Source organism: Aythya marila (genome assembly GCF_965140915.1).
Source record: "Aythya marila genome assembly, chromosome: Z".
NCBI lineage: Eukaryota > Metazoa > Chordata > Aves > Anseriformes > Anatidae > Aythya > Aythya marila.
The window spans coordinates 52,914,757-52,928,124 of NC_139080.1; the positions used below are offsets into that span (position 1 = coordinate 52,914,757).

At 44.7% G+C, this 13,368-nt stretch overlaps 1 protein-coding gene across 3 annotated transcripts in view; it reads right to left on the reverse strand.

Annotated features, from left to right (window-relative positions):
* FSD1L (fibronectin type III and SPRY domain containing 1 like) overlaps positions 1–11,209 on the reverse strand; it is a 31,122-nt gene extending 19,913 nt beyond the window's left edge. For all 3 annotated transcript variants that reach the window (XM_082783165.1, XM_082783164.1, XM_082783163.1), the window contains exons 1-4: positions 11,072–11,209; positions 7,056–7,151; positions 5,960–6,091; positions 1,027–1,128 (exon numbers count right to left, since the gene is read on the reverse strand). In XM_082783165.1, coding sequence (XP_082639291.1) covers positions 1,027–1,128; positions 5,960–6,091; positions 7,056–7,151; positions 11,072–11,086 — 345 coding nt within the window. In that variant the 5' untranslated portion in view covers positions 11,087–11,209. The remainder of the gene's footprint in view (positions 1–1,026; positions 1,129–5,959; positions 6,092–7,055; positions 7,152–11,071) is intronic.
* Between the last annotated feature and the right edge of the window lie 2,159 nt (positions 11,210–13,368).

Below are 13,368 nucleotides of genomic sequence, written 5' to 3' on the forward strand. Positions count from 1 at the left end.
TTGCAAATTAAAGATCCACAGCTTGCATTAAGTTCTGCAAAACAGAAACACATCTTCTCATCTAAGAACAGCTGCAGTTAGAACACAGATGTTTTTTCAAGTGTCACGTAACAAAGGGCAAGTGACAGGACACTTGCCATGGCTTTGAGATGTGGCCATCACTCACACCAAGTTGAATTTTACAGAGATTTACTTCACCTTCACTTTCTGGGTTGACTTACCTAGCATCAATACAGATTTGGTAAACACTGACTGTTATCTGGAAGAAGGAATTTCTTTCCCTCTCCCCACACTCTACATAAGAAAATATCGATTTTGTTAGATATTGTATATATTAGCTACCATGATGGACAAATGAATACCAGCCCCACAGCTGAGCACATAAGGTCTCAAACATTTCTACACATACAGTTTAGCATCATTAAGTAATATTGATACTAGAATTGAAAGAAGGCTGAAACAGGTTAATGTGGTTGCGTATTTATACAGGGCCTCAGTGTAGGCTCTGCTTTTTTTTTTTTCTTCCCAGCCACAGACCCTACACATCTGGAACACAGCACCAGATGTCTCAGTTGGGTCCACAATGGCCAATGCTGAAAACAGCCTGATACAGATGTTCAAGTTAACCCTATACTTCTGATTGAGTTACTAAGGCTGCAAGGAATTGCCCAGAGTTGTACAGCTATGGTGCAAGACCCTAATACTAAGTGAACTAGAACACATAAAAAACTTCAGCTTGTTCATGCAGTTCTGTGAATTCTCTCAATCATATTTGACCCTGGCCACAAACTAAACTTCTTTGAATTCCAGACCTTCATAGAATAGGTTGACAAAAGAAAATTAAAACTTAAGACTACTGACTTAACTCCTCTACAGAGCATTAACTGTGGTTTTTATATGCCTTGTAAACCTTAGAACCAGTATTCCTGTTAAGTTTGCAGGGTCCAGTTCCGTAACGCAAGGGCTGTTGCAAATTGAGCCAAATACCAACACCTGCTTAATGCATATCCATTTAATGTTCTTTACCTTTGAGAATTCCGTGGGGTTCTTAACATTCAGTATCGTTGTTGCACATTCCAGCAGCTCTTCAGAACTCTCGAGTGCACTGCTACACTGGCCAAGCTGATTCTGAAGCAAAATAAGAAAGTCAAAGTAATTTGATGTATTCACATTAAAAAAGTGATTTGCAAGCTACCAGTACTAGAGCTACACAACTTTGCTATGACTTCCTGACAACTTAGAAGTTACCTTAGCTAGTCGAGGCTATTACAACTGACATACACAGTGTTAGCAAGAACTGTGCTTGACAAGTGCATGGTGTTTCATGGCATGTCCTTGTCGTGGTTTAACCCGGCTGGCAGCTAAACACCACGCAGCCGTTCGCTCACCCTCCCCCCTCCCTCTCTGGGACGGGGGAGAGAAATGGAAAGTGAAGCCCGTGAGTTGAGATAAAGACAGTTTAATAAGACAGGAAAATAATAATAATAATAATAATAATGATGATACAATGGTGATAATACGAAAGTAATAATAGTATGTACAAACAAGTGATGCACAATGCAATTGCTCACCACCCGCTGACCGATGCCCAGCCTAACCCCGAGCAGTCCGGCCCCCTCCCCCCGGCTAGCCACCCCTATATATTGTTTAGCATGACGTCAGATGGTATGGAATACCCCTTTGGCTAGTTTGGGTCACCTGTCCTGGGTCTGTCCCCTCCCAGCTCTTACTGCACCCCCCAGCCTGCCTGTTGGCAGGACAGAGCAAAGGCTGAGATGTCCTTGGCTTAGTATAAGCACTGCTCTGCAACAATTAAAGCATCGGGGTGTTATCAGCACTCTTCTCATTCTAAGCCAAAACACAGCATTCCACCAGCTACTAGGAAGAAAATTAATTCTGTGCTAACTGAAACCAGGACAGTCCTATAAAACCAAAAGGGAAACAGCTTAGCAGGTGGTGCATGCAGAAGCCTAACTTAAATGACAGACTTGATTTTTAAGGCCTGTTTCTCCCAAAATTAGGATATCATAAGCAATGAAATGCCTACATCCATGTATACCTCTCTTTCTACTTAAAGAAGTTTTCTTCACCAATGAATTGATACTGCCTAATGTAGAAATAACGTTGAAAAAAGGAAGGATAGTTTCTCTCCTGCAAGCTTCCAAACTGGCATAAGATAATCCTAAAAAAGAACGCTACAGTATAATGTATGGGGATAAGGGAATGGGAATAGAGAAAGAAGGGAGTAAGAGAAACTCCTTTCAGGGTTAACTAAAACACTATTGCTAATAAACTATTTACAGTAAATAAAGTAGTCCACACTGAACTTCTGATATTACAAACTATGCATATAACCCCTAAACAGAATAATTTTGAATATTCCACAGGATTCTGAACATACAAAAAAGGTCAAACAAGCTGCGTATTTTAAACCTGCCAGCAGCTTTTGTATAGCTGTTCAAGATGCGTTTCAACCCACGTGATATTTATATCCTTTAGTATCTCAGAACAAATCATCAAGTAACTAATTTTCTCTAAAACACCTGGGAAAGGACTAAACAAGACTCCAAAGTAGTCACTGGCTCAAAAGCAACTAGAAGTTGCACCAACTTTGAGAACAGACAGGTCTCTCAGGCACTTCACAAATGTAACTAGTCTTGGCAAGTGTCCTGGTTTCAGTTAGAACAGAGTTAATTTTCTTCCTAGTAGCTGGTGGAATGCTGTGTTTTGGCTTGGGATGAGAAGAGTGCTGATAACACCCCGATGTTTTAATTGTTGCAGAGCAGTGCTTATACCAAGCCAAGGACATCTCAGCTTCTTGCTCTGTCCTGCCAACAGGCAGGCTGGGGGTGCAGTAAGAGCTGGGAGGGGACAGACCCAGGACAGGTGACCCAAACTAGCCAAAGGGGTATTCCGTACCGTATGGGGTCATGCTGAGCAATATATAGGGGTGGCTAGCTGGGGGGAGGGGGCCGGACTGCTCGGGGTTAGGCTGGGCATCGGTCAGCGGGTGGTGAGCAATTGCATTGTGCATCACTTGTTTGTACACATTAGTAGTAGTAGTACTATTATCATCATTGTATGATTATTATTGTTATTATTATTTTCCTGTCTTATTAAACTGTCTTTATCTCAACTCACGGGCTTCACTTTCCATTTCTCTCCCCCGTCCCAGAGAGGGAGGGTGAGGGTGAGTGAACGGCTGCGTGGTGTTTAGCTGCCGGCCGGGTTAAACCACGACAGCAAGTGGGGTGGATTGACCTTGGTCAGCCCCCAGGTGCCCTCAGATGCACCTCAAATTCACTGCTCAAGGATAAAATAGCAGCAGGGAATAGTTAACAGCTGTTAAAGGTTTACACACAGTTTCCAGGTAACTCCGGAAGCACGCAGTTAACGCGAGCTGTGATTCATCTAACACAGTTGCTCTCCTCTTTGGAGGATATTCAAAGCTGACAAACATAGATATACTGCAACGCTGCCAAAATGTCCCAAGCAAACACCTCAAAGAGTAGCAAATGCCAGAGGCATTTCCAAACAGCTTTGCAGAAGTGACACAGTAACTGGGTGCTTATATGACCAGTTCACATATACATCACTATTTGAGAACTAAAAATAAGTACTTCAGTGTCATTAAAATACACAGCCATAAAATTAAAAAAAAAAAAAAAAAAAAAGTACTTTCAAAGCAAGGGCAAAGAAGAATTTCTGTTTTCCAGCATTAACTTCCAAGGAAATTATTTGTGAAGGACCAACCTAACAAGTAAATCCTAAGTCATTTAAACTATTATCATCGAGGTTGGACTCGATGATCTTGAGGTCTCTTCCAACCTAGAAATTCTGTGATATTACGCAAAGTAATTCAAGTTACAGCTTATTCTCAAAGGCATCTACCTAATCAGCTACAGAATTAGAGTATAAGCACTTCAAGGGGACAAATTAAGCAAGTCAATTCCTTTAAACAGGAATTGTAGACCTTACTGAAGCTCTTTGACTTCCTCATACATAAGTTTTCAGTTCCAAACAAAAGGTAATGGTTTGGATTGATACATTCAGCACAAGTCTTCCTCTGTTAGAGTGGTAGATTGACTGTTACGAAAAGCACTCTTGCAGTGCCTTGGTTACAGAGGAAGCTTGATCTGTCATCAAGCAGAGAAAATATCCCTTATGCCTGCAGTCAGAGAACAGCCTCAGCTGAAAGATGAGTAGAGGACTTCATGACATCAGTGATCTGCAACGTTCCGATCGTCTTCATCCGTGCCTGATTTAAATAGCAGCTCTCATGTTTAACACGGATACCAGGCAGCGATTCATGGTACTACTGTACAGCACTGATGAGCCCTCAGAATGTGGCTAAACCACACCCTGTTTGATCAAATTAGATTAACCACCAGAAAACTAACAGATATTAACAAAATTAACAGAACACTTCTCAGCAGTCAAGTCAGACAATCATAAGAGTAACTACTAAAATAATTTTCCCTTCCTGAACAATTATTTGCAAGACTAACTTCAGTTTTGCTTCACTAGAACATAAAATAATTGATACAAGCCACAGATGAAATTCTTCTATAACTTATTTAAAGAATAAGTGCTTCTCAATAAATATTTAAAATTCAGGTATTCATCGATGTGTGCAGACCTATGTCTGTTGAGATTCTTCTGAAGGACTTAAAGCAGAAATACAAAAATGGAGGCAGGAAAGTAAAACTTATATGGTGTACCCATTTTGAAATGATTTACACCACCAAGTCTATGGTATGAGGATAAAGCAAACCTTATAAGGAATCCTGTGGAATTTGTTTTAAGAAACAGTTCCTCAAGTTTCTTTAAACTGTCTGGCTAAGTGAAGGTAAATTTTCTGAATAAAAAATGGACCTGAACAGGCTTAAGAGCTGGGCCCATGTGAACATCATGAGGTTCAACAAGACTAAGTGCAAGTGCAAGGTCCTGCATCGCAGTCAAGGCGATCCCAAGTACAAATAGAGGCTGGGCAGAGAATGGATTGGGAGCAGCCCAGAGGAGAGGGACCTGGGGGTGCTGGTTGATGAGAAGCTGAACACAAGCCAGCACTGTGCGCCTGCAGCCCAGAAAGCCAACCGTACCCTGGCTGCACCAAAAGCAGCGTGGCCAGCAGGGCTGGGGAGGTGATTGTCCCCCTCTGCTCTGCTCTCCTGAGACCCCACCTGGAGCGCTGTCAGCTCTGGGGCCCCCAGCACAAGAAGGACATGGACCTGTTAGAATGAGTCCAGAGGAGGCCACAGAGATGATGAAGGGTCTGGAGCAGCTCTCCTATGAAGACAGGCTGAGGGAGTTGGGGTTGTTCAGCCTGGAAAAGAGAAGGCTTCGGGCAGACCTTACAGCGGCCTTCCAGTACCTAAAATGGGCCTATGGGAAAGCTGGGGAGGGACGCTTTGTCAGGGGGTGTACTGATAGCACAAAGGGTAATGGCTAAAAGAGGGTAGATTTGGATTAGATATAAGGAAGAAATTCTTCACTCAGAGGGTGATGAGGCACTGGAACGAGTTACCTGAGAAGCTGTGGATGCCCCATCCCTGGAGGTACTCAACACCAGGCTGGATGGGGCTTTGGGCAACCTGGTCTGGTGGGAGAGGTCCCTGCCCATGGGAGGGGATTGGAATTAGATGGCCTTTAAGGTCCTTTCCAACCCAAACCATGCTATGATGGCAGCAAACATAACTAAGTCCTTCTCCATCTGTAAGTTATAGGTTGTACCACTTTCTATCAATACAACTATGTCCAGAACATAAACGTACTAGAGACCGTGAAGAATCCTAGAAGAGACCAGAGATGCAATTACACGAAAGAAGACATTTACCTTGTAGTTACTGTATTTCTTGCAAGACTACCATAGCCTCATTTTCAAGTTAAGACTTAAAATAGCAATTTAAAACTACATCTGAAAATTTTTGCAACTAGATAAAAGAAATTTTATAGTTACATTCAGAGCTTGAATTTTTTCAGTCCTTTCTTGCTGAATAGTGTTGGCCATACTCTCCTTCATCTCATCCAGCACTGAATGCAGAGCATCAAATTCTTTATCCAACTCATGGAACACATTAGAAGAGTTTACCTAAAAAGAGAATTGAAGACTGTTCCAATTTTTACTGGAAACCATGCAGACTAGCCTTTTAGGCAGAAAATCACATTGCTCACCCAAATACACTTTGCCAAGACCACTATATACCTTGTTACTGCTCCTCACTTTAGCAAAGAGGAGAAAACACTAAGAACAATAGATACCTCCTAAGCAGACATAACATCAGGGCACTAGCAGAAATCCATGAAAACTTCTGTGATACTCAGAAACCTGCACAGAACCAAGTTATATGGCAACTTTGTTCCATGCTAAAAGGCCTTCGTTTCCCTCTTGCAATTATATCGTAGCTACCTGATGCTTTTAAAGAGGCAGATATCCAGTTTCATATAAAATAACTTCCTGCAAAACTATAAACTGCATTTAAAGGAGATTAAAAATCTGCTGGAGTACTTCCATTTCAGCAATTAAATCGGCTCAGCTCTAACAAGAAACAACTTATTGCTTATTGACAGGCTGTAGAAAACTGAACCTAGAGCAAAATGCCCTAAAACAGATCTAACTGTTGACTTAAGCCCAATAATTTGCAACTACTAAAAAGGGAAAGAGCAAATAATTTCCCTGAAGTATCTAGATGTTCTCATTATCCAATCTGCCAAACAGATGTCTGAAAGAACAGACTACCTGTAAATAACAGGAGTTTGAGGTCACGCATCAGAAACAGATTTTCTCTTCCAAACAAATCAAACCCCCCAAAGTAGTGGTTTTTGTTTGTTTGTTTTTCCAGAAAACCAAAAACACTATACCTTTCAAATGGAGGTACCATTATACCTTCCACTTCAAAAGTAACGTGTTTTCCTATGTGGTTCCAACACAAAGTTATAGTTTAAGTTTGATTCTCATAGCCCATTCCTTATACAGTACACAACCACTTTACAGTTGACAAAACTGGAAAACTGGTCCTTTCTGAGGTACAGCCTATGAATCTTAACATAAATACCTGTACGTTTCTTATCGTTTGTTTCAGTATGTCAATAAAGTTGAAAATTTCATCCTTTTTGTTCGCTAGAGTAGAGACAATCCTTTGCAGATCCTCCTAGAATTACAAAAACAAATAAGAAGTTGCAAAAGGACATCGGTCATCATCATTTTAACACATATGGAAATTCGTAACACATGTTCTAGTTCTGGCAGATTCAACTCTTCTGACAAGAGATCACAAGATATACGTCGTTAAAAAGAGTATCAAAGATCTACGTGTTCTACCAAATTAAAGATCTTCAGTTGTTCGTTTGAGAAAATTCAAGACTTTATTCTGCAGTATACTATTTTACGTTTTGCTACCCATATTACTGAAATTCCCAAGTCATCTAATCAACCAGACCAGCTACTGTCACCACACTCTGATGATAGAATTAGTGCTGCAGAAGGTCCCTTGCTGAACGAGGCAGGTGTCGTGGTAACGGGAGACACCAAGAATGCGGAGATACTGCATGCTTTCTTTGCTTCAGTCTTTGCTTGAAGGACTCTACACCCCTGGGACTCCTCGACCCTGGAGGGAGGAGAAAGGGTCCGGGAAGTGGAGGTCTCCCCCCTTGTTGACAAGGGAGTGGTTCGGGAGCGTCTGAGTGGGCTCAACTCTGGAAGTAGGAAAGGCTGAGAGACCTGGGTCTGTTCAGCCTGAAGAAAAGAAGACTGAGAGCGGATCTCATCAATGTGTATAAATACCTGAGGTGTGGGAGACAGAGGGATTTGGCCAACCTCTTTCCAGTGGTTTGTGGGGACAGGACAAGCGGCAATGGCCACAAGATGGAGCACAGGAAGTTCCGCACCAACATGAGAAAGAACTTCTTCACAGTGAGGGTGACGGAGCACTGGGGCAGGCTGCCCAGGGAGGTTGTGGAGTCTCCTTCTCTGGAGATATTCAAGGCCTGTCTGGACGCCTACCTGGGCAGCCTGCTCTAAGGAACCTGCTTTGGCAGGTGGGATGGACCCAATGGTCTTTCAAGGTCCCTTCCAACCCCTTCGATTCTGTGATTCTGTGACCTGTGGAGTACAACTAAGAGTGATTTTTAAACTTATTCCGCAAGTTGTAAAATCCTTTGGTAAACACTTTGTATTGTCCAACTGAGAACAGCCTCAAAGACAGAAGTGTATTGCTACCTGGGAAAGAGAAACAAGATTTCATATCTGTTGTATACTACCTCCAGCCACTTAAAAAGAAGTAGATTAAGCTTACAAAATACGCACTCAACATGCAAAATTGTTAGGGATATCACAACAGTTTTTTTAATTAAACAGTCTAACAAATTTAATTTTACTAAGAAGTCACTCATTCAAAGAACGCGACAAAAACAAATCAATGCTTGGTACTTAAAATTAAGTCTAATTCTACAGTTCAAGTTCTGAACAGATTGGAATACTGAACGTGTAAGTTCTAGAAACAGATCTGAATCTAAAATGCTGGATTTATGCGGCTTCTTAAGAAAATGAAGCTATCATAATTGAAATTAATCAGTTGGACTGAGTTTCAAGTTGCCAAGCTTAGCATTGTAACAGGACAACATACAGGAAATCAAGGCAGACAGGGAGCTAATAAGCACACCTCGTAAACACCTAGACTACCCAAAAGATGTCGCAGAGGTTCGTCCCCACCCCCTCCCACGAGCAATTTCTTAATAACCATTTACTACTGAGCTAGTTTGCTAAAAAGCAGAAAGGATGTTTTATTCTTTCATAGCACCCACTTAGATGTGCGACCTGCCTTACAAGGAACTTCTCCAACAGTCCTAAGGCTGTGTGTTTTTTTCCTGTTTTATTCTTCCCTTCCTCAGCATTTCTCAAAGGACTCTCTACAATGTGCTTACCATTACCCTGTCCCATTGCCTTTTTGCAGTGTCATGCTCTGTATCGAACCTCTAGCAGAGGAAAAATGCAATTCTACTGCTTTACACAGCACTTCCACAATGCATGTTGTAAAAGACACAAGGCGACTGCTAGCAATGACTGGAATTAGGACTGTAAGGAGAAGAAGCAAGGCCAGACTGGCTTCTTTCAGAAATGCTCAGTACAGTAAGCCTTTATCACTTCCTCACAGAATCTGTTCACTGTTTGGTTCAAATAGAACATATTTAAAGACACCTTTGTACACAGGCTGCCAGATGAGATGCCATCATCCAGCCAGCTGCTTCTGCCTTCAGTACTGACCAGAAGCAATTGTTTTTGCATGTCAGCCCACAGTTAAGCCTTAGATCCTATAAACATAACTGTCAATTTGGATGAACAAGAAAACTCCCAATCCTCTTTCAAGCAGGATTTTAGGGCTTACTCAGTTCTACCATGTGGAAAAAAAAAATAGTCTTCTTGTACATGGTACTGGACCATGCTTTGGGTTTTTATAGCTGTGTATGACTAAAGGAAAAGATCTGAAGAGTGCTTGTGAAGCCTTTGCACAGCCGATCTGACATACACAGCAGCAGCTCTAAGATGACTGTCAAACAAGGTTTTCACCACTCCTAAAGGAAAACTGACCAGTGAGTATGGATCTTTTTCAGCCAGACACACGTTTCTCCAAACAAAAATTATACCAGGTTTGATCGAACTTGAACAAAATTAAGATGTTTTCTGCAAACACAGACGAAAGAGGCCTAAAAATACCCACCAACAGCACACAATATTTCTTTCCTGAAGGAGGCCTACAAGAAAGCATGGGAGGGACTCTTCGTCAGGGGTTGTAGGGATAGGACAAAGAGTAATGGCTTTAAACTAAAAAAAGGGTAGGTTTAAACTAGACTTTAGGAAGAAATCCTTTGCTGTGAGGGTGGTGAGGCACTGGAACAGGTTGCCCAGAGAAGCTATGGCTGCCCCATCCCTGGAAATGTTCAAGGCCAGGCTGGATGGGGCTTTGGGCACCCTGGCATCCTAGTGGGTGGCATCCCTGCCTATTGCAGGGGGTTGGAGTTGGAAGATTTTTATGGTCCCTTCCAACCCAAACCCTCCTATGATCCTATGAATTTATTGCCAGTTAGTGACAGATTAGGAAAGTGAAAAATAAAAGGGAAAAAAAAAAAAAGTGAAAATTAAACTAAGGAAAAAAGGAAACACCATCCCCCCCACAGCCTGCTCCACCAGGGGCCTCTCCACAGGCCGCTGGGGAACTGCTGCTGCCTGCCTGCAGCACCTCCTGCTGCACTCACCTGGGGGGCTGCAGGGCTGCTTCCCTCACATTTTCTCACTCCTTTCTCCCATGACAGCTGCTGCAGAGCATTTTCTGACTTTTCTTAAGTAACGTTATCACAGAGGCACCATCAACATCGCTGGCGGGCTCAGCTTTTGCCAGCAGCAGGCCCATTTTGGAGCCGGCTGGCACCGTCTCTATCTCACAGGAGGCCAGCTCAGGTCTTTCCTCACAGAGGCCACCCCTGCAGCCTCCCAACTACCTTGCTGCTTTAATTCAATACACCACCAACACCCAACCCACCAGAACAGAAGGCCAGCTTTCAACTGCTAGCATGTGCTTTCCAACCATTAATACCCACCGTGCTTCAGCTTTACGCCCGTCGCTTGTTGTCTGAACCTAACACCCTCTTTACAGAGAGCGGACGTGGACGTGGCACCTGCAAAGCAACGGCGTGCTGATGGGCACATGAAAGGGTATGAAAAAGGAGATGGAGCCCTGCATCATGTGGTGCCTCGCAGCCGTGCCAGGAGAGCAGCAGCCAGACCACCTCCCGCTCCCCCGGCAGCCAGCACCCGGCGCCGCACAGCACCTGTTGAGGCAGCCGGGGGGGGGGCCTCATCGAAGCCAAAAAGCACGCCAATTACAAACCAATTACACCAGTTTCGCTTCAGAAAAGCAAAATTTATTTTATTAAAAAAAATTAAAAAAATAAGACTTTGCTTCCCCAGCCTCTACGCATTTGATCTCCTGCACTTCTTAGACCCCCCGCCCGTGACAGGACCCCCAGAGCCCCCTCCCCTCCCCGTCGCCCTGAGGGCGGTGGTGCCGGGACTCACCCTCTGCTCGCTCATGGCGACCACCGCGGCGGGGGGCGAGGCGGGAGGCTGCTCCGGGGCGTCAGGCTCCGCCACCGATGGCTCGGCCGCGGCCACGGCCGCCGCCCCCGCCTGTGCCAAGCCGAGGGCTCGGCAGGATGCCGCCCGGCCTTCTGCACATGCTCGCGGGCGGCGGCCGCCCTAGAGCCGGAGGGCGGGGAGGGGGGCGGGAGGCGGCGGCGCAGGGGCGAGGCGGCGCTGGGGACCTGGGTTCGAGACCCGCGCCCGGATCGATGGGTCCATCGCGGCCGCGGCAGGTGTGCCGCATAACAGTGCAGGAAACCTCCCTAAAGGCACTCTGGTCTCTGCGAGCCCTCTGTACCCCTATCTGCAATCCTCTGTCTGCCCCGAGGAGCCCACAGGGTGCAAGCAGGCCCCGCGGCAGGCATGGGGGCTCGGCCTCCCCTCCTTGCACACTCAAACCTGCACCCACCGCCAGCCATGGGTGAGGGGAAATACTGGAGGAGAAAGGTGTCAGGATGTATCGCTCTGGCCTCTCAGCACTGCCTCCAGGTCTCCCACAGCTACCTTACCTGGCAAGGGACAGGCCAGGCCCTGGTGGCCATTGGATCATTTATGGCACCTTCCAGCTATCCAGTATTTCCTTTCCTCCAGGCAACATCCACAACCCGTGCTAGTATTTTTCGTGGCTGCACCTGCTTGAATTGTTCCTGTGAAGATAAACCGGTTATTTTGTCCTGAGTTAATTGTTTCTGTGTTCCTAACTAATAATTTCACATGCATTGCTCTGTTAGCATTTGCCCCAGCGTTTTCCCGTCATCTTTGCTAACAGTCCACAGGCCTAAAAACTCAACAGAGAAATTCAAGGAAACATCCCTCGCTTTGTCATGCGCAGTTTCACTTTATAGGCTCATTTTATGCTTCTCACAAATGGAAATTTCATATAAAAGAACAGGAAGAAAAATCGTGGCTATCAGTGAAGACTGCCTGCTTGGGCTGACACCTCAGTCTGACAAGAAACAAGGAGTCTTACATCTGCAGGGGAAACACTTACTGCTGGTACCAGGACATTCTCCCTCGCTACCCATGGCAGAGCAGCCCAGCTCTGTCTTGCACGCCTGCTGATTTTGCTAGCCCTGAACAGAAAAACACAATAGGCTTTGGGTTGAGGACACCTCAGAAATCTCTTGTATTGTTTCAGACCACCTCTATGGAAGTCAGCAGCCTGCAGCTGCCAGGGTGTGTGGCTGGTAAACACCCCTGGCAAACAGGTAAGCTGAATGATGGCTGGGACTGCTCCATTGCAACCCTTCCAGCCATCTTCCCTTTGCATACATCATTTCTGTTCCATATCAAACCAGCAGCAAGCAGTTCCAAAGTTCAGAGATATTTCATCTTCTTAGTGATTACATCCTTTCAGAATAGGACTTTTTCTTTAAAATTGCACATACCCATTGTGTCTTCCTAAGGGTAAAAAAAAATACTAAAACAGTAAAAGTATTGTAGGCATATACACAAATGTAAATACACAATTTTCATTTTTATTTCTGCATACACTTTACATGGATTAATTTTGTGGTTTTGGTGAGAGGGCCTGTGCACGCTCCTGGTGTTCTGCATGTTCTTACAAAGGTCGTTACCTGCATGTGCCCCCAAACCTGCTTCAAAACGCTTCTGAAGTCTCAAGAGAGAATATTTCCTAAGCCACTCAGCTAGTGCCCTTCTGTTTTTCTCCAGACGGCCTTCTAACTTTTAGATTCTGCAGTTATTTACTTTCCCACTTATTCTTGTATATGTGAGCTTCAGACACTAGACACGGCTGCCCTCCCACAGATGCCACTCTATCACACACCTGCACTTCGAGTCCTCTCCTCTATTTCTTGTTGTCGGTGCCTCTTTCCCTTGGGGCAGTCTCCCACACATGGTTTTCCAGCATGTGCCCTGGTGCCAGAGAATCACAGTGGCTTTTTTTGTAGCTGTGCTCTGGGTCGCAGTCTTGTTTGAGTCAGTAAGGCAATAATAAAAACTGTAGCTTCTTATGCAAGCCAGGATGCTGTTGGCCTTCTTGGCCACCTGAGCACACTGCTGGCTCATATTCAGCCGACTATCAACCAATGCTACAAGGTCCTTCTCTGCCTGGCAGCTCTCCAACCATTCCTCTCCCAGCCTGTAGCTCTGCTTGGGGTTATTGCGCCCCAGGTGCAGGACCCAGCACTTGGCCTTGTTGAACTTCATGCAGTTGACCTCAGCCCATCGGTGCAGCCTATTCAGATCCTCCTGCAGAGCCTTCCTACCCT